Source organism: Ylistrum balloti, unplaced genomic scaffold, assembly GCF_031769215.1.
Source record: "Ylistrum balloti isolate Yb309-2 unplaced genomic scaffold, AGI_CSIRO_Ybal_v1 Utg369754, whole genome shotgun sequence".
Taxonomy (NCBI): domain Eukaryota; kingdom Metazoa; phylum Mollusca; class Bivalvia; order Pectinida; family Pectinidae; genus Ylistrum; species Ylistrum balloti.
In genome coordinates this window covers 976,448-1,004,409 of record NW_026781956.1, presented here as the reverse complement: position 1 = coordinate 1,004,409, position 27,962 = coordinate 976,448, and the positions used below count along the sequence as shown (strand labels likewise).

The window sequence follows — 27,962 nt, the reverse complement described above, 5'->3', positions numbered from 1 at the left end:
CCAGGCTCAGGCCACACCAAAACTAAGCCTGGTTATCACACAAAAGTTTCAATCACCATTTAATGTTTAGCAGTAAGAGATTGGCTTTAAAAGTAAAAAAAGAGAGAGAATCGTTAGCTGAAAACACAAATCTTCTAATTTGGTTTCACTAGTGTTGTTCTTGTATATCTGATTTTAAGAGTAATTAAATATCCCAGCTAACAAGGAATCAGGCTCCTGAGAATTACATAGTTTTTTTGTCTTTATCCACCAGCATTCATGCAGACAATAGTGTAGATATCGTTACTTGTTGTGAGAGTTGCACAGATGTGCTATACGAAGCACAGCAGTATCACACTGGCTTTACTGCATAGACCTATCACTTACTATAGATACCCCACATTTTGGCCTTTTAGTACACTAGGTCAGAGGTGATCTTGGTTAAGTGATGTAAGTTTTCTAATGCCACCTTTTTCCTGTCATAAGAAGATGAAATGACACTAGAATGTTACTCCACCCAGTCTCAGTATGTTCTCTGTAGTTACTGTCAGTCTTTCAATGAATGTAGCCAGGGTTCAAGCTTTTCACTAACCATGACAAAAAATTGCAAGTGTATTTCACTTGTATGAGGGAAACAATTTTCTCCTTTTGGCAAGGTATCTCAAAGTGGTGACTAGAGTTATAGATTTTATACAGGTATCATCTCTGCACATAAATATTTTGTATATAAGAATCTAATTGGGCCAGTCTGTGGTTCTGTCTGGTGTTTAACCCTGGCAAAATGATAATATAGTAAGTAGACTAGAACCTACTAGCTCTCACCTGGCAGTCCTCCATCACATTTCAGCCACCTTTTCTATGTAGATTTGTAATAGATCACTGGTGAAGACCCCGTAGTTCTAAATAAATCACTGGTGAAGAGTCTGTTGTGGTCCTAACCCTTCCCTAACACATCCTTATACAGGTGAAAATTCATTATAAACCCGGCCTGTGTCCAGTACTGACCAGTCACTGGCATATCTCACACAAAAACCAGACCTTAAGTCGATAATCTTTTGACTTCAAACTTCAATACACTTTATGATAAGCTGTTTAAATAGTGCACATACATTTACCTAGGCCTTTTCATGGCCAATATACACTGTATAAATACATATCAGTTTTACTTGAGCCCCTAAATCTCAGGCCTAACAAACGATCAGTTTGAAACGTGTTCCTGAAGCAATTAATCAAAATGGGTTGATTAGTTCTATCCAAAAGATTTCAATTGCATTATTAAGTTGTCTCCCCTTTCTGAAAATTGCTATGGATCATATGGTAAGTCCAGGGAACTAGCATTTGTTGGCATATTTACTAAAATTCAAAAGATATGAGTGGGCTTATTACTAGGAATGGTGATGCTTATTATCAGTAGAGAGGGGGATTATCATCAGGCAAGAGAGTGCTTAATACCAGGCATAGGAGGACTTATTTCCAGGCAAGTGAGTGCCTATTATCTTGCAATGTAGGATTTTAATCAGGCAAGGAAATGCTTAGTATCAGATGAGGGAGGGTTTATCATCAGGCAAGGGAGTGCTTATTATCTTGCAATGTAGGGTTTTCATCAGGCAAGGGATGGCTTATTATCAGATGAGGGAGGGTTAATCATCAGGCAAGGGAGTGCTTATTATCAGGTATGAGTCCTGTCTATCATCAGGCTGGAGTCTTCCTACTTTTATTTTATGTGACACATTTGTAACTAGACAGGTGTCTCCTGCTGAAGACTCCTTTCTCAAGTTTCTCCATAAGACATATACACACAGTCTGCTTACCTTGAGGAAAATATTGTTATCTTGAGGTACCTGCATCATATTGTCATTCCCAACACTGACAACAATTTACAACAGGTTGCTTTAGTGGACAGAGCAGCCAGTATACTCCAATCACAAGTCTGTATAGAGACTGAACTGTGGTCAGAAAACCTATAGAGGTCAGCAATAGTCTATAGTCCAGTATCCTTGAAGTTTTCAAGTAGTTGAATGGCACAAGGAAATGTGGATAGGAAACATGAATAAGTGAGACACTCACATGTATGTATATCTCTACTGCTGACACACACAACATCAAATGAACAACGTTCATCAGTCACAGAAAATAGCAGCAGAGGACTAGTGTCTGTCCATTAGTTAGTCAGACAAGACATTGACATAAACACATCTTCCTTATATGGGTGTAGACTAATGTGGCTAAAACTCTGGACCATAACACAGCTGATGTAAAGATGCCTTCAGTTTTACACAACTTTTCTTTGATTTTTTTCACATGTGAATCGAAGGAGAAACTAATTTGAGCCAGTGCTAATGTTGGCAATAAAGGTGTAGTACCCCAGTGTGTACCAAGGGATAACTTTTCTCCACATCTAGTACCAGTCTCCACATACACCAGCTATATCCCACTAAACAATCCAGGTATTAAACGTCCATTTAGTGGTGGATGATAACATCAGATAACATTCCTACAGTATCACTTGGCATTGTAGTGCTATTTTCATAACATATCTCACAGTTAAAATCCTGGCCAGTATGTATTATGTAATGTTTCATTCAATTCCCTGGACATGACTGTACCAGTGTCTGTTACAGTGCAACGCTTTCAATATCATAGATATATAAATGCGATGAGCGCTTACACAGTCATCCATTGAACCATGACACCATCATCTGACAGCATTCATCTGTCAATCCACGCCTCACTGACTTCTACGATGTGATATACAACAACAGTTGTTGTACCTACTCATTCATATCTTACAAGTCTAATGGCATGTATATCAATATCTCTTAATATCCAAATTAAAGCAGGTGTGTGCACCACATCTCAATAACAGCAGGTGTAATGATCACTGTTAAATATGTCTCAAATTACAGCACATTTACTGATCGGTATCTAATATCTCTGAGTTACAGCAGATTTACTGATCACTATCTAATATCTCTGAGTTACAGCAGATTTACTGATCACTATCTAATATATCTGAGTTACAGCAGATTTACTGATCACTATCTAATATCTCTGAGTTACAGCAGACTTACTGATCACTATCTAATATCTCTGAGTTACAGCAGATTTACTGATCAGTATCTAATATCTCTGTTACAGCAGACTTACTGATCACTATCTAGTATCTCTGAGTTACAGCTGACTTACTGATCAGTATCTAATATCTCTGAGTTACAGCAGGTGTAATGATCACTGTTTAATATGCCAGTTACAGCAGATGTACTGATCATTATCTAATATCCAAGTTACAGCAGGTGTAGTGATCAACATCTCATATCTCAGATACAGCAGATGTATTCATCACTGTCTAATATTTCAGTTACAGCAAGTGTAATGATCACAATCTAATGACCCAGTTACAGCAGGTGTAGTGATCACTGAAAGATATCCCAGTTACAGCATGTGTAGTGATCACTGAAAGATATCCCAGTTACAGCAGGTGTAGTGATCACTGAAAGATATCCCAATTACAGCATGTGTAGTGATCACTGAAAGATATCCCAGTTACAGCAGGTGTAGTGATCACTGAAAGATATCCCAATTACAGCATGTGTAGTGATCACTGTCTAATATTTCAGTTACAGCAGGTATAGTGATCACTGAATGATATCCAGTTACAGCAAGTGTAGTGATCACTGTCTAATATTTCAGTTACAGCAGGTGTAGTGATCACTGAATGATATCCAGTTACAGCAGTTGTAGTGATCACTGAAAGATATCCCAGTTACAGCAGGTGTAGTGATCACTGAAAGATATCCTAGTTACAGCAGGTGTAGTGATCACAGAATGACATCCAGTTACAGCAGGTGTAGTGATCACTGAATGATATCCAGTTACAGCAGGTGTATTAATAATTGATTAATATCTTAGTTACAGCAGGTGTTCTGTTTACTGTCTGATATCCAAGGTACAGCAGGTGTGTGCACTGATCACTAATATTCCACCAGACTTTATATACATACCACATTTCCCTCTGTTCCTGTTTACTAAAGCAGTGGGTCAGGACCACCACTTTGGCAATCAATTATTGTATTTCTCTCCTGTTGTATATTTGCCTCGAAACTTTCATTAAACACCATATGACAGTCATTATTTTCTTACTGGGAGAGGTGGTTGTAATATCAATACAAACTAGACATCTTGTTACAGTTTTAATGACAGAACAATCCTACCAGTGTTTGGAACACTCTGGTTATCCTAACAATATTCAACACTCTGGTTATCTTAACGATATCCTTCAACATGTAAGTCCAGTCTGACAGTATCACATAGGCTTCTGATTTTATAGAAACATACAGTAAATAACACTTATGGCCTAACAGTACATGACTCATACCCAGGACAATACAGGTTTCCATGAATCCCTTTATTCTAGCATTGAATGTCAGCGAGCTTGAATGAAAGCTGTTTCTATAAGAATTCCTGAACAATTGGCACAGTAGCAACAGTAGTAGGTAGGGACACACAACCAACACATCAGTTAAATGTCTCCTACTCGTGTCATCTTACCAATGTCAAATTAATGTCTACTTGCCATGACATCAGTACTACAGTACTGAAACAGCAACATGTGATCAAGGATATAGGGGTCAATGGAGACTGTAATGTATCACAAATGACTGAAGTTTTCTGGTCATCCAATTAACATGTCACCAAGGACAGAAGCCATATGGTCATCCAAAGCAGTAACTACCACCAAAGCAGTAATGTACATTCGATTCAGTAATATACATCTGAAGCTGTAACGTATCCGTAAACATTAACATACATCTGAAGCTTTAGGTTAGCAACAGGTTAACATTACAAAACTTCACAATGATATTTGCTTCGGCTAAAATGTTTCTTCAGTGTCACAGACTTTTTAAATCAAATCATTAGAATGAACAATATAATCCAAAGTGGAGACACTTAATACTGTACAAAAGAAATTGATGAGTAGCATGAGAGGAAGTTGAAATATCAGCTAAAAATGTCCAGCTCTCTCAATCTTATCCAGTTCTCAATCTTATCTGTACAGTAATGCATTAAGACTGGTACCACTTCTCCATTTTGCTAATAGGTAACAAACGGACTGGTGAGAGTTCATTTCTTCATTCCTAAAAAGTCTATAACGTTAAGTGTTAAGTAATTTTGTGTACCGTCATTACCTACGACCAATTCTACCAGTGAGTATAATACAGGACTGCCTCCCATTACAACAAATCAAGTTTTAATCTCTCTCCTGGCCATGTACACACTTTCCTGGATGAATTCTTCAGCCTTAATGTACCAAGATCATTATCGGAGGTGTTCTTAAGGTATTTAGGTGAAATAGTCAATATTTAGGGAGAAAATTAAACCCATTGTAACAGTAATACATAACACTTATCTAAATATGTATCAGTGAAAAGGTCATTCAACAAACCCATACACATGTCCTGAAGTGTGGACATAATGTGAACAAAATATGTCCACAGGTCCTGAGTGGACAATGGTCACTATATATATATACCTGTTAGTGTTATAGTGACATGTAAGCATGACTGACCATGCTTTGGCTATTTTTCAGGTGACTTGTGAGTGTGAATATAACTTTGTTCTCAAACCAACCTGAGGGCGCTGGTCATCTGTACACGTTTGTCCATGAATGACAAGCTATGATTGGCCCTTACAGACCAGTGGTCACCTAGAATGACCAAAGGTGATGATCAATTGACTGCTATTACCATATTTTAAACCTCATTACTTAAGGTCATTCATTGACCACAATTTCTGAATACTTAGTGAGGGTCATTTCCTTAGTGAGCTGCTAGTATTAAAATCTTCCAAATCACATCCGAGCTTTCTTAAAAACTGGTAAAAATATAACTGATAAAAATATAACAAGCCCAAGAGAATTTCCCTGCAGACACCTTTTTTAGTGATAGTGCTTATGGCGATACCAATCTGCCTAGCCTTGGGATGCCACGTGTTAATCTTCGGCTTATGACTATGTGCCATGTTAGAACTTGTCATAGTGTTATTATATATTATTATATGTCTGGGATTAGGATGGTGTTATTTTATTAGCATGTAATATCATTACTCCAGAGCTCATTATGTTACACCATGACTTTGTTTAAAACCTAACATTCCATTCTAGGTATTTTTGTGTGATAATAATCTTTCCGTTGGTATACATATAAGCAACATGCTCATGGTGTTTTTATGTCCAATTGTATTATCTAAGTAGGACAAACGTAGGAGACTTCAAAATAAAACAGCTTTAAGACTAAACACAAGAATTAACTCAACAAAACTATATTACAAAGCAAACTTTCCAGCTGTGGGATGTGATTGGATGTAATTAGACTTCTAACAAAGACTTCCAAAACACTGTCAAAAACCATGACAACCTCCCAAATTTTTAAAAGTGTTCAGGAAGTTCTAGTTTTATTAGACATTATGATCTCATGAACCTTACTTCAGATACAACATAAAGAATGTATGATGTTGTAAATGAGAATGGAAGTATTGTCATACTTTGTAGCAAGTAACTTGATATTGATGTGTCACAACTACATTTGATCATTGATGGTTGCCAGTGTTTGATAACCAGAATCAATATAGCCTTAAACACACAACACAGGTTGGAAAGTAAATATAATCACTACAGCTGTCTCAAACTGGTGTATATGTATAATACTCTCACAGAAACCATGGAATGTTACATTCTCAACTTATACACAGACTGTTTAAACAAAATATATACTTGAGGTCCACACCTTGTATGATCCATCTGGCTATATATAATCTGATGAAGTATGATATCCAGGTGTTATAACATAATTCAATAACCACAGAATTATTATTTTGAAAAGCAACCAATTTCTTTTATTTCACTGTTAGTTAACTTACTGTTTCCTATTATTTCACTAAATTACCATTAAAAATATTCAGTATCTATTATTTCATTTACAGCAGAAGACTTTGTAATACTGGACCATCAAACCTGATATATTGATATATGTATGTACAAGGGCCTTGTAATATAACAGTATATACATGTTAGAATATATTCCATATTGGAAAGGAAGGGAGATAACTCTAACTTCCCTAAATCACTCCTGATAGCCAGAATACCATTTATTTGATACACAAACTGTTGTATGATGGGATATGATTCCAACAGCAGGTGGTGAAGATAGGGGTCTGTGATGTAGGATTACATACTGTTTACTCTCCAGCAGCCTTATTTAATGTCTAACCTCACAGTCACTCTGACCTATATCACTTACCACTATAAACAAAAATTTTCATCTACATACGTGCATGTTTAGAATTAAGATTACTCTTTAAGAGTCATGTTTGCAAAATTGTTTATGTTTGGGAGTCTTCAGTTTACAGAAATAAAACTACAACTTTACATTGATTACTGCAGAGACAAACAAAATAGTTCTTATCTTTTATTATTTACCACTGAACTTCCTGTGAATTTTTCAAAAGTTTTAACAAAGCTGACAGCTCAGGGATATGAGCATTTCAGCTGTATAGTCAGATAGTTAACTTTGATGGCTGTGCGGCTGTGTGTCATGTCTAAAAACTGACGTTAAACAATGTCAATACATTGATGAGTGAATGCACCTTTGTACCCCCAGTGAATATCTTCATGTTCTTCAAAGATCACCATAATTAATAAAGATAAACTCTAAATTCATGACCAAAGTCTTCAGAAATTTGGAATCATTATAACTTAATCCCAAAATCCAAAATTCCATTCTCTTTAAAACATGAACATGAAATTAAAATACTAGTAATCAAATTAAGAACTTTGAAGTTCATTACTTGTGACAAGTTGAAAATGAGGCTAAATACTGAATACTCATCTATAAAAATGTCTCCTAAAACAACTTACATGCTCTTCGATGATTCTGAGTTCCTGAAGGGTAGTGCTGCCTGCTTCACCTTCTACACTACTGGATACAGAAACCTCTGTCTTTCTCCTCTCCAGCCTCTCAATCTCCTTCTCAAGGTCTGCTAAAGTTATCTCCCCTTTTGCAAACTTGTCCTCCAGTGGTTCCTCAATTCTTAGTTCATCAAGACGTTTACTACCCTCATCGTTGATAACAAGACTTCGTGACATCATATCAGCATCGTTGGACACCCCAAACACTGCATCAATGCTGTGGCGTGCTTGCTGCTCTTCTTCATCATGATCATCACATTCAATGGTATATGTTCCTGCCTCACTGACATTGTCCACTGCCTCATCCACTTCCTTCACTTCTTCCTCACTCCCTTCCTTAGTGGGAGTCTGCAGCAAGTCCAGCAGTGGGGCAGAGTCGTCAGTGTCTAGGGTAAGTTTGGGTTTCCCACTGTCATATTCTTTAGCCTCACGATACATTGCATGTTCAGTAAATCTGTCTGCCACAGTTTTGGATTTTGTACCTTGTTTGCAGGAACTGCTTTCGAACATTTTGTCTATTAGATAGGAGGCACTTTCTGTCATTTTGAGCACTGCAGCAGCAGCTAACTGGTCCTCCTCTTTACACTGGCTAGATTTCAATGGCTTTTTGGGATCTGTTGTGACCTTTCTTTTGACATATGTCTTGGTACCTACAAAGGTCAAGTATGTACATTTGAAAATCTAACCAATACTTGAGACTGATTAAGATGAAATTCTACATTTAAAAAAAATTACTCATTGCTAATCAATCAAAGCAAAATATTCTCATTCTAAAGTAATATTATGAATAATCTTTCACAGACATGGCCAGATTCTGAAAGTAAGGCTAGCAGCATTCTAATACCATTTGTCTATTCAAGGACATATGTATTTAATGGATAGTAATAACTGCTGACCATGAAAGAAGACTACAGACCCTACAGCCGATTCTAATAGCAGGGTTGTGTTTGTCTGTTCATTCCAAATTACAAACTGAAGGCATGGATCTTAAGTATTTTTGTAGCAGATGCAATGTCATGCTTATATTCAGTTTTCCAGGTCAAGCAATCAATTTATACATGGCCATCTAAAAGAGATTTTCATTTCCTCCATTTAAAATTGAAAAAACCTGTGTTCAGGTAAGTTATTATTTACAGCAGACAGATAAAACACAGATTTCAGTAGTGAGATATTGATGTAAACAAATGTTCTTGGAGCATCAAAACTGTAAATAATGTAATGAAGAATACTTCTGTTACCTCTGGCAGAAACTGCTGTCACTTTTTCTGTGTCCTGTGACCTTGAGGTTCTTGTGGTGACCTTGTCCATATCAACTGACCTCGGTGAACTTGTGGTGACCTTTTCTGTGTTTGCTGACCTTGATGTTCTTGTTGCTGTCTTGTCTTTGTCTGTTAACCTTGATGACCTTGTTGCTACTTTATCTATATCTGTTGACCTTGATGACCTTGTTACCTTGTCTGAAGTGGTTGATCTTGTTGATCTTGTGCTAACTGTGACCTTGTCACTCTCTTGAGATGACCTACTTGACCTCTTCATCTCCGTTGATCTTCTTCCTTTAGTAGATGATGAGGAGTCAGACTCCCATATTTCATCAATTTTCTTTTGTCTACGAGGAGTTACCATCTCTTCGCTTTCTACTTTCTTCCGTCGTCTGGGTGGTGTCATCTCTGCTTCTGCCCTCTTTTGCCTTTTAGATGCAATTTCTTCAACCTCTACTTTCTGAAAAACACAACAGCAAATATTCAAGACTGGATTTCTACATAAATACAAGCTATAGGTTAATAAAACATTTTACATGTTATCTTTGAAATGTAAAACATGTTTTACCGTTATCATAGATTGGCTTCATTAAGTTAAACGTGTTGAAAATTAGATTTGGAGTTCTCAACTGAGTATAGGATATCCTCTCTTGATGTACCTTCCTATCTATGCGAAATGTGAAGATCATACATGAGACAGGAAATACTACTCACGTCTACATATTGGTTTTTATTTTAAACATCTTGACCTTAATTTATGTTCCTTCAAACTGGTTGAAAATTTTTTAATGAAAGCTGTATTTTGTATTAAGTAAAGATCAAAGGTCAAATAAGGATGATTTTGATTTGCTACATAATGTCATAATGGACTCCAAATAAGACTTTCTTGCATTTACAAAGATGAAATCTTGCAACCTGTATTTCTTCTTAATTCAGTACTTAAGGTAAAACGCACTTATAAGTAAAATGTTTTGTTGAACACAAAACATTGTCTCATCACAGTGTGATTCCATACCAAGTCTCATAACTATACATCAACTATTTGCCAAAGTATGTTTCAAGAAATTTATACAACATAGATTAGAAAGAGCAATGTCTACCTCTGGCAGATCTTCTTTCTCTGGCGTTCCTTCCTTAGAGACAGATCTACTTCCCTTGTCAGGTGGCGTATCCTTGGCAACAGAACCAGCTGTCAATTTTTCAGGTGAACTTGTATCTTTAGCTTTAGCAAGATTCTCTTTCCTCTCTCTGAAACTTTTTCTCATCTTTGATGGCACAAAATCACTGAGTTTTCCCGAGGAATTCATTTTTCTAATGTCTTCATCAAAGTCAACTGTGAAAGACATACAAGGACCCCCTGATGTATCTGACTGTCGCCTGGGAATTGGGTCATCTCCCTTATCACGACTCTCCTCAGGTATCTGGCCCCCTCCTCCAGGATCATGGGACTTTGAGGTAGGGGCATCCCTGGCCTCCATGGGACTTGTATCATGACTTCCACCCTCCATTTGCCTAGAGTTGTTCAGGGTGTTAGTGACATACTGTTGATGAACTTTATTGTCTACACTAAGGTTGGAAGGCCTCACTTGAGCACCTTCAGGGATGTCATCTGAAAAGTATTGATATATATATATATAACTTCATAGGAGTATGTCAATTTCATAATTCCGAGGATTAGATATTGGTTTGGCAAGTACTTTAGGCAATACTGTCAGGATAATACTACACTTGGGGAAATTTTTGAATAAATTAATTAAAGTTACATTATTTATTGTTCCTTTTTTCTACAAAAAAAAACGTTATCAACATCTAATGCTCTACTTTAAAATTCTGTTTTTTGAATTTTCAACTCATATTCAATATTGGCTTCTAACATGTGTAAACAGAGTAAATATTCACATGAAATGCTATACATTGGTCAAAGGGACACAACTCATTGTATCTTATCAACCCAATAACATTGACCCCCATCCTTTCAATGGTACAAAAAACTGAAAACTTAATGTTCCTTGAAGATGTGCTGTAGCATACTGATAAATGCATTTATAGGAAATATTCACTAAAATGAAAGCTTTAAAATTCCTGTTCACTGACATACCTGGTACTTATCATACCAGATATGCATGATGTCACAGAATCATGCATGGAAAAATATACCAGTGTGTATATCACACTAGAGAACGTGTACTACCACACATTAAAAAGAGAGTTATATCTGAGAGGTCATGTAGATATATATGTGATGGTATCTATCTATCTATCTATAATTTCATGTTTAGAATACCAGCTGATTACGAAAAATTTCCTTGTCTTACACCTGTAAACTTTCACCACTGAACATTTTTGTTTAGCCCCTGTTCTCTAATGGAATTTTTGGCGACTTAACTTAAAGTCACTTCTTGTTGGATTGTATTACTGTGATGTTCTTGTAGCAATCTGATGTGGATTTTGTAATTAACAGATATGACAAATACATTTCATTCAAAAGAAATAAATGATAAACGAACAGGATAACTTTGTATAAAAACTAACCAACATTTCTCTGAATCCTCACAAAGGGTCATACAGAAAGTAAGTTATGGAGAGGTCAGGAATGAATGATAAAATCTAAACTCTTTAAATGGATTTTATAAAGCCCAGAACACTGATGATTGATATACAGGCAAACTCAAATTTCAATCCTAAATAGCAGTAAGCATAAGATTAAAACATGTGATGAGAGACGGAGAAAATGGACCAGTAGTATGGCCAAAGGTCACTCATCACTAGATAAACCAGCAGTACAAGTAACCCAGGACTGAACTCCATATTCTTAATTGAAACTTTTAAAAGTCTAGACCTGAAGACTATACATTAAGTTAAGTATTTATATGTAGATGGTACATAGATGTTTACACTAATGATCACAGACAAACACCAGATGTTTGTTTGTAACATAAATCCATAATCAATCCTGGTTCCTAGATCTGGCTTATCCTCACTGAACACGGTCCAAACATTCTGACAAAGTGACCAAATAATGAAAGGGAGTCAACTGTAACAGCATCAGTTATGATCAACTTCAGAACAAAGAATTTCTGATCAAATGTGTCTAGTGTAAATTGTAAAGTGTTTAACCAAAAGATATCCTAGCTAAGATATTGGTAAACTGAAGCAGCGGTTATATTATTACCTCCGTTATTCTGAAACCTATGAAACTAATTTTGATATATTGAACTATTTTACAAGACAATAAGGCTGGATTGGAAATAAACCTGTATCAGGTACAATGGAGGCCGGAGGATTTCCACCAATGCTGCTTCGGTTTTTATCAATGTTTACAATAAATATGTTAAGTAAAATCGGATTGTTATGATCTGTTCTCCTGGCATCTTGATCATGCAAAAACTGGCTACTTGGAATTGTTCCCAATATTGTTTACTACGAAGAAACAAGAATGTTTGTCAGATTTTTGTGAACCTATCATTAAAATTGCAATCAGCATCCAGCAACATCAAAAGCAGAGACACACAGACCATAAACATATGGCAATCTTAAAATGCATTGTCTGCAAAAATAGTATCATTATAGGATTGTTGAAGAGGGAATGTACTTCTGTTATCAGTTTTATGGAAGATCTAATGGAGGATTTCCATATGGCTGTTTACATTGACTGCAGAACTTACCAGGGTCAGCATCTTCCCCCCACCAATCAGGCTGGCCATACAAGGGTGTGGCTTTCTTTACAGTTTCTAACTCTGAAACAGACAAGAAAGTACAGAATAAGGATCTAAGTAGAACCAACAGATAATCAAAGCCCCACTTATAAATTGAACTTTGGTCATCTCTGAAAAAAAACAGGTTAGATCTGAAAATGATTTGAGGCAGGATTTAAATATATAGTTATTTCACTCATTTTTACTAAATCATTTCATTTTTCTTCAACAATCGCATAACTCTTAAATATTCACTTGGGATTGCTTAAATTAGGAGACATGCAGCAAGGAATTCTTGTCTTAAAACTGCCATTTATAATGGAGTAATACTTGGATGGCTAACAGCTGCAGCCCATAACACAAGCAAAATGAACTAAAGAATGTCAACCACTTGACTAGAATATACACAGAGAGTCTGCTGCAAAACATACAGGGTAAATCTGTGTGCACACTGAAGGTAAATAACATTATCATCAACATTTTGTATTATTTTTAAACTAAGTAAATACACTATAGTGTAAGTGAAATACCTATGTTCCTGAAAATGCAGGCATTCTAAATCTATCAGTTTCTTTTTTATATAATAGACAACTCTGCTGTATAAATGGACATTCTGTCTTATCCTTGGTTACAGTAACATCTCACATGGTAACTTAGTCAATAACAACAGTCTTGGTATAAGAGATGCAGAATGACTGATTCTGTCTGTCCCTTCCTGCATCTCCTAACAGTTCTAGTAATCAACCATTTAACTAACCTACCTGAAGTCATGCTATTTAATCTTACCTGTCTCTAAACCCATCTAGTAAAGGTCTAACCATATCTAATCCCCTACCTGAACAACTATAGGTCAGACTGTTTGATCCTGTCTGACCCCAATCCACATAAGGTGCATTAAGAGAGTCTAACCTAATCTAATCCCCGACCCAACAACTAGAGGTCAGACTGATCCTGTCTGACCCCAATCCACATAAGGTACAGTTCAGACAGTCTAACCATATCTAATCCCCCTACCCTAACAACCAGAGGTCAGACTATCTGATCCTGTCTGACCCCAATCCACATAAGGTACAGTTCAGACAGCCTAACAATATCTAATCCCCTACCCTAACAACCAGAGGTCAGACTATCTGATCCTGTCTGACCCCAATCCACATAAGGTACAGTTCAGACAGTCTAACCATATCTAATCCCCTACCCTAACAACCAGAGGTCAGACTATCTAGTCCTGTCTGACCCCAATCCACATAAGGTACAGTTCAGACAGCCTAACCTAATCTAATCCCCTACCCTAACAACCAGAGGTCAGACTATCTGATCCTGTCTGACACTCTTCCCCATCAAGTACAGTTCAGACAGTCTAACCATATCTAATCCCCTACCCTAACAACCAGAGGTCAGACTGATCCTGTCTGACACTCTTCCCCATCAAGTACAGGTCAGACAGTCTAACCATATCTAATCCCCTACCCTAACAACCAGAGGTCAGACTGATCCTGTCTGACCCCAATCCACATAAGGTACAGTTCAGACAGTCTAACCATATCTAATCCCCTACCCTAACAACCAGAGGTCAGACTATCTGATCCTGTCTGACCCCAATCCACATAAGGTACAGTTCAGACAGTCTAACCATATCTAATCCCCTACCCTAACAACCAGAGGTCAGACTATCTGATCCTGTCTGACCCCAATCCACATAAGGTACAGTTCAGACAGTCTAACCATATCTAATCCCCTACCCTAACAACCAGAGGTCAGACTATCTGATCCTGTCTGACCCCAATCCACATAAGGTACAGTTCAGACAGTCTAACCATGTCTAATCCCCTACCCTAACAACCAGAGGTCAGACTATCTGATCCTGTCTGACCCCAATCCACATAAGGTACAGTTCAGACAGTCTAACCATATCTAATCCCCTACCCTAACAACCAGAGGTCAGACTATCTGATCCTGTCTGACCCCAATCCACATAAGGTACAGTTCAGACAGTCTAACCATATCTAATCCCCTACCCTAACAACCAGAGGTCAGACTATCTGATCCTGTCTGACCCCAATCCACATAAGGTACAGTTCAGACAGTCTAACCATATCTAATCCCCTACTCTAACAACCAGAGGTCAGACTGATCCTGTCTGACACTCTTCCCCATCAAGTACAGTTCAGACAGTCTAACCATATCTAATCCCCTACCCTAACAACCAGAGGTCAGACTATCTGATCCTGTCTGACACTCTTCCCCATCAAGTACAGGTCAGATCCATTATTCTGACCTACTACAGGTCAGATTTCCTGCTTTCATTATCCCTGTCACAGGTCAAACTGTTTGACCCCTTATCCTGATCTACTACAGCTTCCAGTACCTCTGTTACAGGTCAGGCTGCCTGACCCCTTTACCTAGTCTACAACACGTCAGATTTCATAGGTCAGGCTGTTAGAACCCCTTCTACCAGCCTACGCATAGCCATTTACAAGAGATCACGCTGTCATTTGTTTAAGAATAAAGTTATCTTAATCAAGGCTTCAGTCTTCCCAGACAGAAGTTATTGTGACACTCAAGGCTATGCCAGCTCCAATAAATGATGTTATAATTCCGAAATAATTAAGAATAATGACAGATAATTCCACCATGACTGGATGAAGTTGATATTCAGCCTATGGACGAAGGGCTAAATATAATTGAACAATTACCTTAGTGGATCCAAGTGAGTTAGAGAATTCCTGACTAACATCTGGTTCAGTAGATCCTCACATGTTTTACATCCCTCACACAACTCATTATCACCATACCTAGCTATAGCCATACCAAGGGACAGTGAATGTATACTACAGGTCCCCAACAGTGATGGTGAAACCGAGATCTCCCTAACAATGTATAATTGAAATTCTTTTTACAAAGAATATTGTACTGATGTAAATTAGATGTAAATTCATTGCTCCTGAACTCACTAACAACAGTTTGAGTGATCTGTGTTTGTGATCCCTTTAGAGAAAGAAAGCAGCCTGTCATCTTTGGAAATGTCTTGTCAGTGTACAATGTCTACTGGGCTATAAGCCTTCATTTAGTCAGCTTTCAATCTACTCACTAACCTCACAGTCCCACAACAATTATATTCACACCTGAATGCAACAATGTTGATATAAAGAATCACTGCCTGCAATATCAGACTTATTAAATGCAGGTGCCAGGGGGTTCTATACAGATGGAAATATCATGTAATGTAATGTGATATGTTTTATAATATACTTTAAACAGAGAAAGGTGTGTTTTTTTCTGAAAATCATGCTTAATTGTTGGAAATGTGTGTTGTCAAATGTTGTCATACTGAATCTTGCTCCTGTGCTTGACCTTCTCAGGTATAACAGGTGAAGCTATTAGACCTACTTTTGTTAACAAAGATGACACTGTTTGACCTACTTTTGTTAACACAGATGACACTGTTTGACCTAATTTTGTTAACACAGATGACACTGTTTGACCTACTTTTTTAACACAGTTGATGCTGTTTGACTTACTTTTGTAAACACAGTTTACTTTTTTAATTAAGAAAGTGCTATCTGACCTCTTTTTTGCAGTATAAACTATGTATATTAACGAACAATCCAGCAGTTTTGTTTAATTGTCCGATTAGTACAGTGTTGTTTATAGTTGTGCCAAAACAATCACAATTCCTAAAGCTATCCAAATAATACAGTACATCGTAGTTCCAGCCGTAGTTCCAGCCGTTCTGAAGATGTTAAACTAATAAACATGCATGTTAGCGTTAACCATATGTATAGTTTTATATCCTGAAGGTGTCACTCCAGTGCAGTCTACTTACTTGACCTGATCAATGCGTATATCCTAATCATTGTGTAAGTCTATGTACATCCAAATCTAATGTGAACAGGTTCTATACAAGCACCTTGCCCTTCATACAGACATAAGCCTGGGCTTTAATTGTGTAATTACAGGATAATATTACACACTGAAAGTGTCCTTGCTGGTATCTTCTTTTATCACACACAAAATCTTAGCTTTGTGAAAGCAGCACCATACTGGTGTAATTTACACCCATTAGCACTAACAACCATGGCTATCAATCCTATACCGGTACATAGAACAGTATTAGGATGAAGTACACAGACTGTTATATCATAACAACAGAACCTTGATATATGAACAATCATACATCACAAATAACCTGCCAGAGATATATACTACTTTCATTTTCCTACAATTGAAAATACTTATAAATAAAAGAAAGCGAACAATTACAGCAAATATAAATTTAGACCACCAGGACAAAACTCCACATTCAAACAGTGTCAGTTGTATATAGAACTGACCACAGGTGAAAGTTTGTGTTTTTGTTATTTGTTCATGAATAAATTTGATTGTTATCTCTATTCAAGTTTAATTTCTTTAATTGTCATTCCCTTCAATCAGTACACTGACCATTACAATCAGCACTGACCATGAGCAATCAGTGCTACCAATACAGTCAAAACTGACCATTACAATCAGTGTGGTATATATAACAAGAGGCCCAATGGTCCCGAATCAATACTTTTCCAGTTTGCCAAGTCAATTTCTGAACTTGAAAAATTGAAAACCTATTGCTAAAGCATGATGTGACACAAATACCATGACCAAGGTTCTTTTGCTTCTTAACACATTTGACAACTATGAACTTGAAAAAGGGTCAAGGTCAACCATCTGAACATCCTGATCTTTTTGGTTATTGAAAAGCTTTTTATGATTTTAATATATTTGAGGTGTTTTGGTTATTAAGAAGGAGGTCTTTGAATTGAAGAGTTGATGTCATACTGAAAGTTGGATGCCGGATGCCACACCACAGGCTAACAAGGAAGCAGAACTAGTATTTCTTTGCAGTTAACATCAGTTAGTACAACAGGTTTTTAAATGTTGAGAGGCCAACATTACTTTCAGTACAAGACTAATTGACTATCAACGCTAAGATTGATATACTGGGTGATTGTGAAATATCCAGTAAAAATACTTCATTGATACTTGTGATTTCTAATTATATATCATGGGCTATTTTTGACTTTTTCTTTGTTGAAGGTATTTCCAATTATAATTCATTGTCATCTTTACCTGTTAATGTAACAGACTTCAACAACAGGTAAACCAATGTTACTTCATGTTTATCAAAATCTAGAAACAATAAACTGTTGGTAAACCCAGGGTAAACACAAATGGTCACAATCAATAACAATAGCGACAACTCAAGATTTCCAGGAGAGAAACCTGATCTGACTTACAGACAATCACAATCAATAACTAAATAGATAATTCATGAAATTTATGGAGAAAAACCTTATCTGTGTATCTATTCATTAGGTGTGTAACTGAGTAACAATAATGAAGAAGATTTCCAAAGAAGGTTCACTTTAATTTTGTCAAAACTGTAGATATGAATAACATTTCTGACAGAGGTGATAACTATGATTAAAGTGCAGAGGAAAGAGTGAATTCTCTGCTGTTAAGATCACAATATATTTGAGCTCTTTGGCTCACTGCCCGCAAAGAAAATGTCCACGTCTCTGTACATACTTAAACTGATTTTAGGTTAGTAAATGCTTTGCTGAATCATTGTATATATTATATACATTTACAAACTGCTAACTATTACACAGTACAAGTATGATCACCTTAACATACTGCTAACTATTACACAGTACAAGTGCCTTTACAAACTGCTATTACACAGTACAAGTATGGTCACTATATACACAGTACAAGTATGATCACCTTTACAAACTGCTAACTATTACACAGTACAAGTATGGTCACCTTAACATACTGCTAACTATTACACAGTACAAGTATGATCACCTTTACAAACTGCTAACTATTACACAGTACAAGTATGGTCACCTTTACATACTGCTAACTATTACACAGTACAAGTATGGTCACCTTAACATACTGCTAACTATTACACAGTACAAGTATGGTCACCTTTACAAACTGCTAACTATTACACAGCACAAGTATGGTCACCTTTACAAACTGCTAACTATTACACAGCACAAGTATGGTCATCTATATATACTGCTAACTATTACACAGTACAAGTATGGTCACCTTTACAAACTGCTAACTATTAACAGTACAAGTATGGTCACCTTTACAAACTGCTAACTATTACACAGCACAAGTATGATCACCTTTACAAACTGCTAACTATTACACAGTACAAGTATGATCACCTTTACAAACTGCTAACTATTACACAGTACAAGTATGGTCACCTTTACATACTGCTAACTATTACACAGTACAAGTTTGATCAGTTTTACAAACTGCTAACTATTACACAGTACAAGTATGATCACCTTTACAAACTGCTAACTATTACACAGTACAAGTATGATCACCTTTACAAACTGCTAACTATTACACAACACATGTATGGTCACCTTTACATACTGCTAACTATTACACAGTACAAGTTTGATCAGTTTTACAAACTGCTATCTATTACACAGTACAAGTATGATCACCTTTACAAACTGCTAACTATTACACAGCACAAGTATGGTCACCTTTACAAACTGCTGACTATTACACAGTACAAGTATGGTCACCTTTACATACTGCTAACTATTACACAGCACAAGTATGGTCACCTTTACATACTGCTAGTCCTATACCTCTCTATAACATACACTTCAAGGAACTAAAATCTAACACAAGCAGGTCATCACTTCAGGCATGTAAGAAGTACAATTTATGCAAATGTGCAGTTTATTACAAATACATCCAGAAGGTATACCTATATATATATAAGGAGTAACACACATTTTAACATAAGTAGGAGCTGCCAGACTGACTCCACTTATAAATGACGACAACAGAATGATGATAAATAGTTATTTGATATGTTATTTGATATAGCTTTACATACAAGCAGTGTAGTTTTTTGTAACATAAATCATAAGAGATGTGTATTCGACCCTGAACGCCTCAATAATCAGTGTCATCCATCAAGAGATTCAGATATCATGGAATAAATGTCCCAATCAGGATAGATCATCATGTGACATTACATATACTTCATCTTGTTACTCAGACATCTAAAATTAGACACGAGTAGATGAACCTTTCTGTCTCGTTGTGGATCCTGAACATGAACATGGTTGTTGTTGCCCCACCCCGTTGTTAGATACTTTACCAGGTAGGGTAGAATCACCCAGTTTCTTATCTGATCATGAATGAAAGTGCTGTCTAGTCATATCTCATGTACTTTGTACAGATTAGCTATATATAAAGGTAGACTTGCACAAGTTCTACATTTCAATTTTGTTTGTGTTTTTAATTTGTTAACCATGCAGGGTCATTTGGGGCAAATAATATTCAAACTTAGATAATGAAGCGAGAAGATGTAAACAGGATATATGTGTAACAGGGAGGTTTATGAATTATGTAAAACTAATTGATTTCCAGATAATTTGGATGTCATTAACATAAAGAGTAAGAAGGTAAACTTCAAGTTGATTCCCAAGTGGCTGTCAGTGAATATCTAAACCATTATAAGTAGGCAGGGTGTTTTCTACAGATCATTTCTCACTATATCTGAACTGGCATCCAAGGGTCATAGCTCTGAATACATAGTAGAGTATGAACCATGATTTTAGTATCACATCAAATATTCAGACGTAAGATTTTAGCACACCATTTAAGACAAAAAATGGACAAAACACAGATTAATAGACAGCTGAACTGGACAAACCTATCTATATATAGTCCATTTAATAGACATCTGAAAGGTTTTGCTTCAAATATGGTCCCCTTGTCAACTGCCAAGAATTTAGCAGTCTAACAAGATTAGTATACTCAACTCAAACATTCCCTGGACAGTCTTGGTTGTTTATACTGTATCTACAAAGGCTTGGTTTACAAATTACCTACATATCACTAGTGAAATTTAACCCTGTCACATGGTAGTTATAAAACCCTGTAAAGGCTTGTGTTACCATTTACCCATGTCCTCCACTGAAATTTACTGGACCTGATGACATCCTAATAGCAAAGGTCAATTCTATGCTTAATAAATTCTATCTGTCCAGTCATTCTGCTAGTCAACGACAGTATAAATGACTCTGTATCTTATCTTTCAGAACCAGGACATGTAGTTAGCAAATGACCCAATCACATGTAATGAACTAAGGTACACAAAGTTATCAGACCTGCAGCAACACTCCCCAAGTATAACTGATCATCTAGTCTATGGCTGGCAAACTGACTGACATATCAGCAGGATGCCAACAATGCAGACTGACCACACAGACATTGGGCTATAGGATGACCACATCATATGTCCACATCTTAGGTTGAACATACAGGATGACCACATCATATGTCCACATCTTAGGTTGAACATACTTGGACAACAGGCTAGGATGATCACAACAAATGATCACAACACAGATTGACCACAAAACAATCACCAGTTTTATAAACAGAGGAGACTATATATATATATCCACAAATTGTACCAGTTGGCATTTTCCTGTGTGGACCACAGGAGATTTTGCCACTACACAACCAGACCAGCAGGCATTCTGTGTATAACCATACGTCACAAATACCAATACTTACAGCAGAGAACGTCTTTGGTCAGATGTCTTTATTACAGCATCTACATTATATTCTATTCTGTGCGTACACTAATACACAGCAGTTTAGTGTTCTACAGTCCTCAACATTACTAAAACCTTGATGAACATCTCTGTACTGTTTCAAAGATTCCACCAAGAGGTCCACTGGTCACTAAATAGTTAATCCTACAGGAAGGAAAATGTCCTCCTGTACAAAACACTGCACATCTTTGTTAGATGCTGAGTTAAAAACCAGGAAGACCAAGAGGGAAGATTTCATAGTAAACAGCCATTCTGAATGCCACTCTGAATAATCAATAAATGATGTCATGTATAGTGATGGACAGGAAGTCATCTATCCAAACACAAATACTAACTGCTCCCTAATGTGAAGCTCAGAAATGATAAAATAATGACAGCTCCCTGATTGTATTGATTTTGGTAAGACTGTGACTAATGATAAGAAAAGTCTGGCTGCTATAGAATATAAACTTTTATAACTGGCACATTCATAATGTCTTAGACTGAGCTTAATAGTTTCATTGATGTTTACTAAAATGTTGACTTTTTCTTGCTAAATGCTTTCATTTTTCTTTTACTGCCAATATTTTCTAATAATATCAAGAGAAATTTCCTTACCATTTGTATGTAAATTGTACTTAGATTATAAGGTAAGCTGTGCTGATATCTATTCCACAAAGAGTTTGCACTGAAGTACAAAAGATTTGACAATCAATTTACCTGCCACATAACAGAAAAGCAATCCTGTTGCATGTAAGAAAAAAATCCCATTTTTTTTACATCATGTTGCATGCTATATCTTCAGTGCTCAATGAAGAAAAGTCTGCATTAATGCAATGAAATGTTTTGCACTCCATAATTGCTCCATAAAATGACAAGTTAGCTCATTGCACTTCAGTGCAAAATCTTTTGATCTATACAAGATTTTATATAAAATGTGGCTTCCCAAACATGACTAGGCCTTTTGGCTCATTAGGTACTCAGAGAAGCATATTTAATCCGAAATCTTAAAAGTCTTCCAAGTTCAGATGTATAGCCCTAATCAAAAGTTTGTCATTTATCTAATCTGAAGACCAATCTCTTTTTCAACATGCTGAACCCATCGAGCCAATTATTCCTCCCAGAAGTCTCACAAGAGAGACTTTTTTAGGTTATAATTAGTCAGATATTCATACTAACTGACAATTGACTTTGTCATGTGCTGGATACCAATTCTGCTACAATAACTAAAGTTTACAATTCATTCCAAACAGTTTCCTAAAATTTAATTAGAATTCTGTATTTACACAACAAGTAAATTAAGTTCCATTATAGATCTGCCATGTTAGCAGTAAAGCAAACATCTCAGCAGGCAGAATGACCTTCACATCGTAATCCTTCCATTCTGACAACCATACCCTGTGTCTTGACCTCAGTAAAGCCCTTTAAGTTTGTGTTTGGTTGATTCAAGTACCAGTCAATGGGCAACATATATACACTAGCAGTATAATCCTACACCATGGTCTAACTACACATAAAGTTGTAATGCTATCAATACATAACCATTTAAATGATGTCTCCTCCAAAGTACCATGTCTTTCTCACAACAAATGATTTCATTTTGGTATGTTTATTCAAAGATTCATCATTTGAAATTCTTCAGATCATTTAATTTCTCAGTGTAAATACATGATTTATAAAATATAAACATATACAATGTGTGCATATCTAATCCAAACAAATATGTTTATAAATTTTTATGGTTGGTTGCCTGAAGCTTCAATTTCTAGAAATTTATGCAAATTCTGAAAACCAATTTTCTTTTCTCATTACATTAAGAAATAATGTGATTTAGAAAGAGGACTATTTTGTGGTGTGGACGTGTCATACAGCTTGTAAGAAAGAGAATTGGAAAGAGAAGTAACCATTTACTGTCCTCTTGACTGATTTTTGCTTGACACTTAAAATTGTAGTCACACTCAACCAGTATAAAAAGAAGCTTGTGTCATTACAATCACACACCATCCAGTCAGATGATCAGGCTTCATCCCAGGAAGTCATTCAAACACGAAAGATTATTTTTCTTTTTCTTTTTTAATCCAAGCAAGGATTTTTATTACATTAATCCCATATCAACAAGTTTAAGACCAATGGGAAGTCTGAAGTGCCCTAAACCACAATGTAAGACATAAGCAAATTACATAAACTTCAGTACAGTATCTGGGACAAACACAACACATAATCCTACCCTTCTGTCTAATGTCAAAAGACCAACAATAAATTGATAAGGTACTAAAACCATGTCTCTTAATCTTACCTTGAAAAATTACAAAAAATCCAGAACATTTCAATTCCACATTGTGGTAAGGTCCTATGCCTGTATGACCTGTAGATACACTGGTAGTTTGTATACCTAACCTGACATCTACAGTTTTCCTATAACTTTATCAAACACTTTTGTATTTAACTCACAGAAGTAAATCCCAGTCCATGTTAGCATATCTGTAGACTACGATAAAAGTATTTATGTGAGTAAATGGTGACTTGCCCAACACAATGATTGCCAATAGAGTCAGTTGACTATCAGATTTTCTCAGCAGGGTACACCAGGGACTATGCACCCCATCTGTACCAGGATGGCTGTCTGCCAAGATTACACTTGTGTCACTGTTACCACACCACTAAATCCGAAGACATTCCAAAGTTCCACTCAGCAACAACTGACAGTTCTACCATCAGGCTTATTAGCCTGCTATCTGACAACTGTAATTATACACAATACACAGTCCTCACATACACAACACACAGCAGAACAATACATTGTAGTTCAAAGGGCAATGAACAGCAAAATAATACATTGTAGGTTCATAGGGCAATGAACAACAAAATAATACATTGTAGGTTCATAGGGCAATGAACAACAAAATAATACATTGTAGTTCATAGGGCAATGAACAGCAAAAACAAACAATACAAATAAAAATTAGGCACTCATTCATGTGACTTGTCACATGATATTGTAGAATTTTCAAATCAAGTATAATACATATTTCTCTACACTGGTTGTCTTTAATGCTGGCAGCACTTCCTATGGAATACTTACAACCAAGAATTTCTATAGATTTTCATGACCACGTAATGAATTGCCTAATAAAGCTTAAACTGGCCCACAGTATCCAAAAGCCAAGCCCAACAATCTATTCAAATACTCCTTCTGAGACAAATCAATGTTGACTGAACTCATAAGTTCCGAAGCCTTGTGACACTTATAGTTTCTACAGGGTTCCTACAGACTGCTGGAGATTGCCATAGAAAGCTGTCTGTGATCACTATGGCAGACTTGGAAGAATTCCCACCTACTCATTTACCCCTACAACATCTAAGTCACTACTAAAACAATGACAACATGCCACACCTCAGCCACAACACTGACTTTATATAACCCTTCCACCTAGCTATAAAACTCATATTAAATGGTACTTGATAATTGCATTAAAACTACCCCCGGAATTTGATTTTCATTTTGAAGTCAGAGTTACGGGGAAGAAAACATATGTTGCATAACTCTGGACATGAGCCAGGAAATAAGGTGTTACATGTGCTGGCATCCTAACAAGAAGTGGAAGCTGCCAGACTCTATTGGTACTATTAGGTGTTGTTGTACAACAGTTTATTAGATTCATTAGCAGTAACATAATAGTAGGATTCCTAACCGCTTGTATTTCTAGCCAATCTTAGCTTGAGAGCACAAGTGGTTTGTGTATGTTATACGAGACAAACCTAGACGCTGATAGTATGAATAATTTCTTTATAGATCCAGAGATATATCACATACAGGAAATAAACAAGAGGCCCAACAGGCCTACATCACTAACCTGGTATGTTTTTTTCCACAAATATCTTGATATTTCACATTGTTTACGTTCAAAAGTCTTGATTAATGAGAAGTTTTTAAAGTTTTAACATGTATTTTGTCGAACTTCATTCCAGGAAAGCAAATATCATGGTTCTAGGTCTTTTGGTTTTCATTAGAAGGTCATAACAAAAGTTGACTTGTTTGTCAACATCATTTTTCATTGCCAACTTTGCCAGATTTCATCTCAGAACTTCTCAACCAAATATGATGATTCTATACCTTTTAGTTAATCAGAAGATGCCATTTAAAGGTTATAACAAATTTCAATTCTATGACTTGACTATGGGTGAAGGTCATTTCTTTTTGCAATTTTTGTCAGACTTCATCCAAGAAACCTTTAAGCCAAATACATAGATTGTAGGCCTGGACACTGCACTAAGGCACATGTTGGCTTCACCCTTCAGACCACTGGTGCTAAAAACCAAGGATTTTTGTGATGAAATACACAGCTGTGATTTTTTTTCATCAGACACACACAAGAACTAAGATTATCATAACAAAACACATATCTCTTACACATTTAAAAGTAATGCTCTAATGGTCAATAAAGCAGTAATTTTGGTTATCACACTGACAGATAAAACATTATCAATACAATTACATTCACAGACCAAAGTACTACTGTACTTATCAAATAACAACAGTGAAACGATGAGAGAGTGCAACAATGATCATCAATACTCAATTTCACTTCCTGATTAGTGTCCTTTGAACTCTACAATCTTTAAGGAGATGTTAGCTAACCATATCAAAACATTTGTATTTGACTATTTTGATCATTAGTTTCCTAAAATACCTAAAATCTACAAAGTTTTGACCACTTTGATGTGTAATTTCTCCATACTTGTATTTGACACTCAGTCAGATTTTTTGTTGTTGTTCTAATAAAAAACAGATTCAGATATCATTTCCATATCTGGTGCATCAGATATTAAGTAAACATTGACTATAAACATTTGCTGCTTGTGAAATGATTTTAAATCAGAAGAGAAATCAACTATCTACAAGTTTTCTTACCGGGTGGAAGATTTTCCCTCTGAGTGCTCTCCCCTCGTAATATTCTGTGTGACTGGTCATCTTGACTTGTGCCATTGGTCAATTCCTCTGTGAAGAAAGTAGCGATGTTTTTCACATTTCTCATCCTTTTACGTGGCCATGTATTACATCCAAGGTCCTTATCAGACTGTTTAGATGAAGTCTGTGGTTCATACCCTTGGTTTGTGTAATTCTCCACATTACCATGATAAGATGTATGACTGTCCTGGTAGGTCATATGCTGGTGGTGGTCACCATAATTTGACTGGTCCATGTGCATCATTTGCTGAGGGTTGTAATGTGTTTGATCAGTACTGATCATATGAGGATGAGGGATATAACTGATGGCTTCTGATTGGTCTGTTTGTATCACATGATGAGGAGCATTGTAATGCATGGCTTCTGATTGGTCTGTCTGTATTACATGATGAGGAACATTGTAATGCATGGCCTCTGATTGGTGGTTATGAACTACATGCTGATGATGGGTATAATGCATAGAGTCTGATTGGTCAGGCAGAATCACACAGTGATTGGGGCTGTAATTCATCATATCTGATTGGTCAGTTTGAACAGTACAAGTGTGGGCAATCCTCTGCTCAGCTATGCACCCCTGCAAAAACAAAATGATTGTCAAGAACACACATAAAACCAATCAACACATTCTCTTGTACTGCTAATCATGAACATTTTTTAATCCGTTGAAAAGTCCTTTTAAATTTACGATAGGTGTTGGTCTATATTTTTTATCGATAATTGTCACTTTATATAAATATAAATTTAAAGATTTCTTTTAAAATTTCCCTACAAACTGTGAGCATCACATGTTTCCTATTACCATACATATTGAAAATCCATTAAACAGACTAAGTACTTTCTGAAACTGAGGATGTTAAACACAGTATACAGGGCTTCCTCTTTCTGCCTGTTTGAATTTGAGTTTTACGATGACAAGCTCCACTTAAGCAGTGATTTTTTTTCCGATTTGATGTTCAACAATGATTGTTTGCCTGCTCATAGCACAGACGTTCATTGGATGAAAGCCCACTAATCTGTTTTATCTAGGGTTTGATTCACTCTCTGCTACAGAGGCATCAATCATATAACAGGGGCTGGCAAACTTTCAAATTCATTTCTCAAATGGGAAAGTGAAAGTTAAGGACACCCAGGTCTGTAAAGACCACCTAGCAGGAACGACACACGGCTGGACAATGAATGAATATAAGTTGGTTATCTAATACATTTTGTATATTGTTATACTTCTTATTGTGTGGGTCTCCAGTACTTACATAACAGTATACTCATTACTGAGTGATTAGAGATTTAGACCTGGTAAGACACTATTTTAAAAACCAGTAAGCCATATTTATATTACTGTTACAGCTTACTTGCGGTATATTCAAGTTTATAAACCACAACAGTATATCACCCATAGAGTCAATTTTTAACAATTATTTTTCATTTGATCCACATATTAGCTGCAGTTGAATATAAGTCGCA

General features: G+C 36.3%; 1 protein-coding gene across 3 annotated transcripts in view; it reads right to left on the bottom strand.

Moving 5' to 3' along the window:
• LOC132543382 (centrosomal protein of 170 kDa-like) overlaps window positions 1–27,962 on the bottom strand; it is an 88,566-nt gene that overhangs the window by 15,185 nt on the left and 45,419 nt on the right. For all 3 annotated transcript variants that reach the window (XM_060206873.1, XM_060206872.1, XM_060206874.1), the window contains exons 6-10: window positions 26,445–27,075; window positions 12,867–12,938; window positions 10,302–10,810; window positions 9,181–9,661; window positions 7,892–8,592 (exon numbers count right to left, since the gene is read on the bottom strand). In XM_060206873.1, coding sequence (XP_060062856.1) covers window positions 7,892–8,592; window positions 9,181–9,661; window positions 10,302–10,810; window positions 12,867–12,938; window positions 26,445–27,075 — 2,394 coding nt within the window. The remainder of the gene's footprint in view (window positions 1–7,891; window positions 8,593–9,180; window positions 9,662–10,301; window positions 10,811–12,866; window positions 12,939–26,444; window positions 27,076–27,962) is intronic.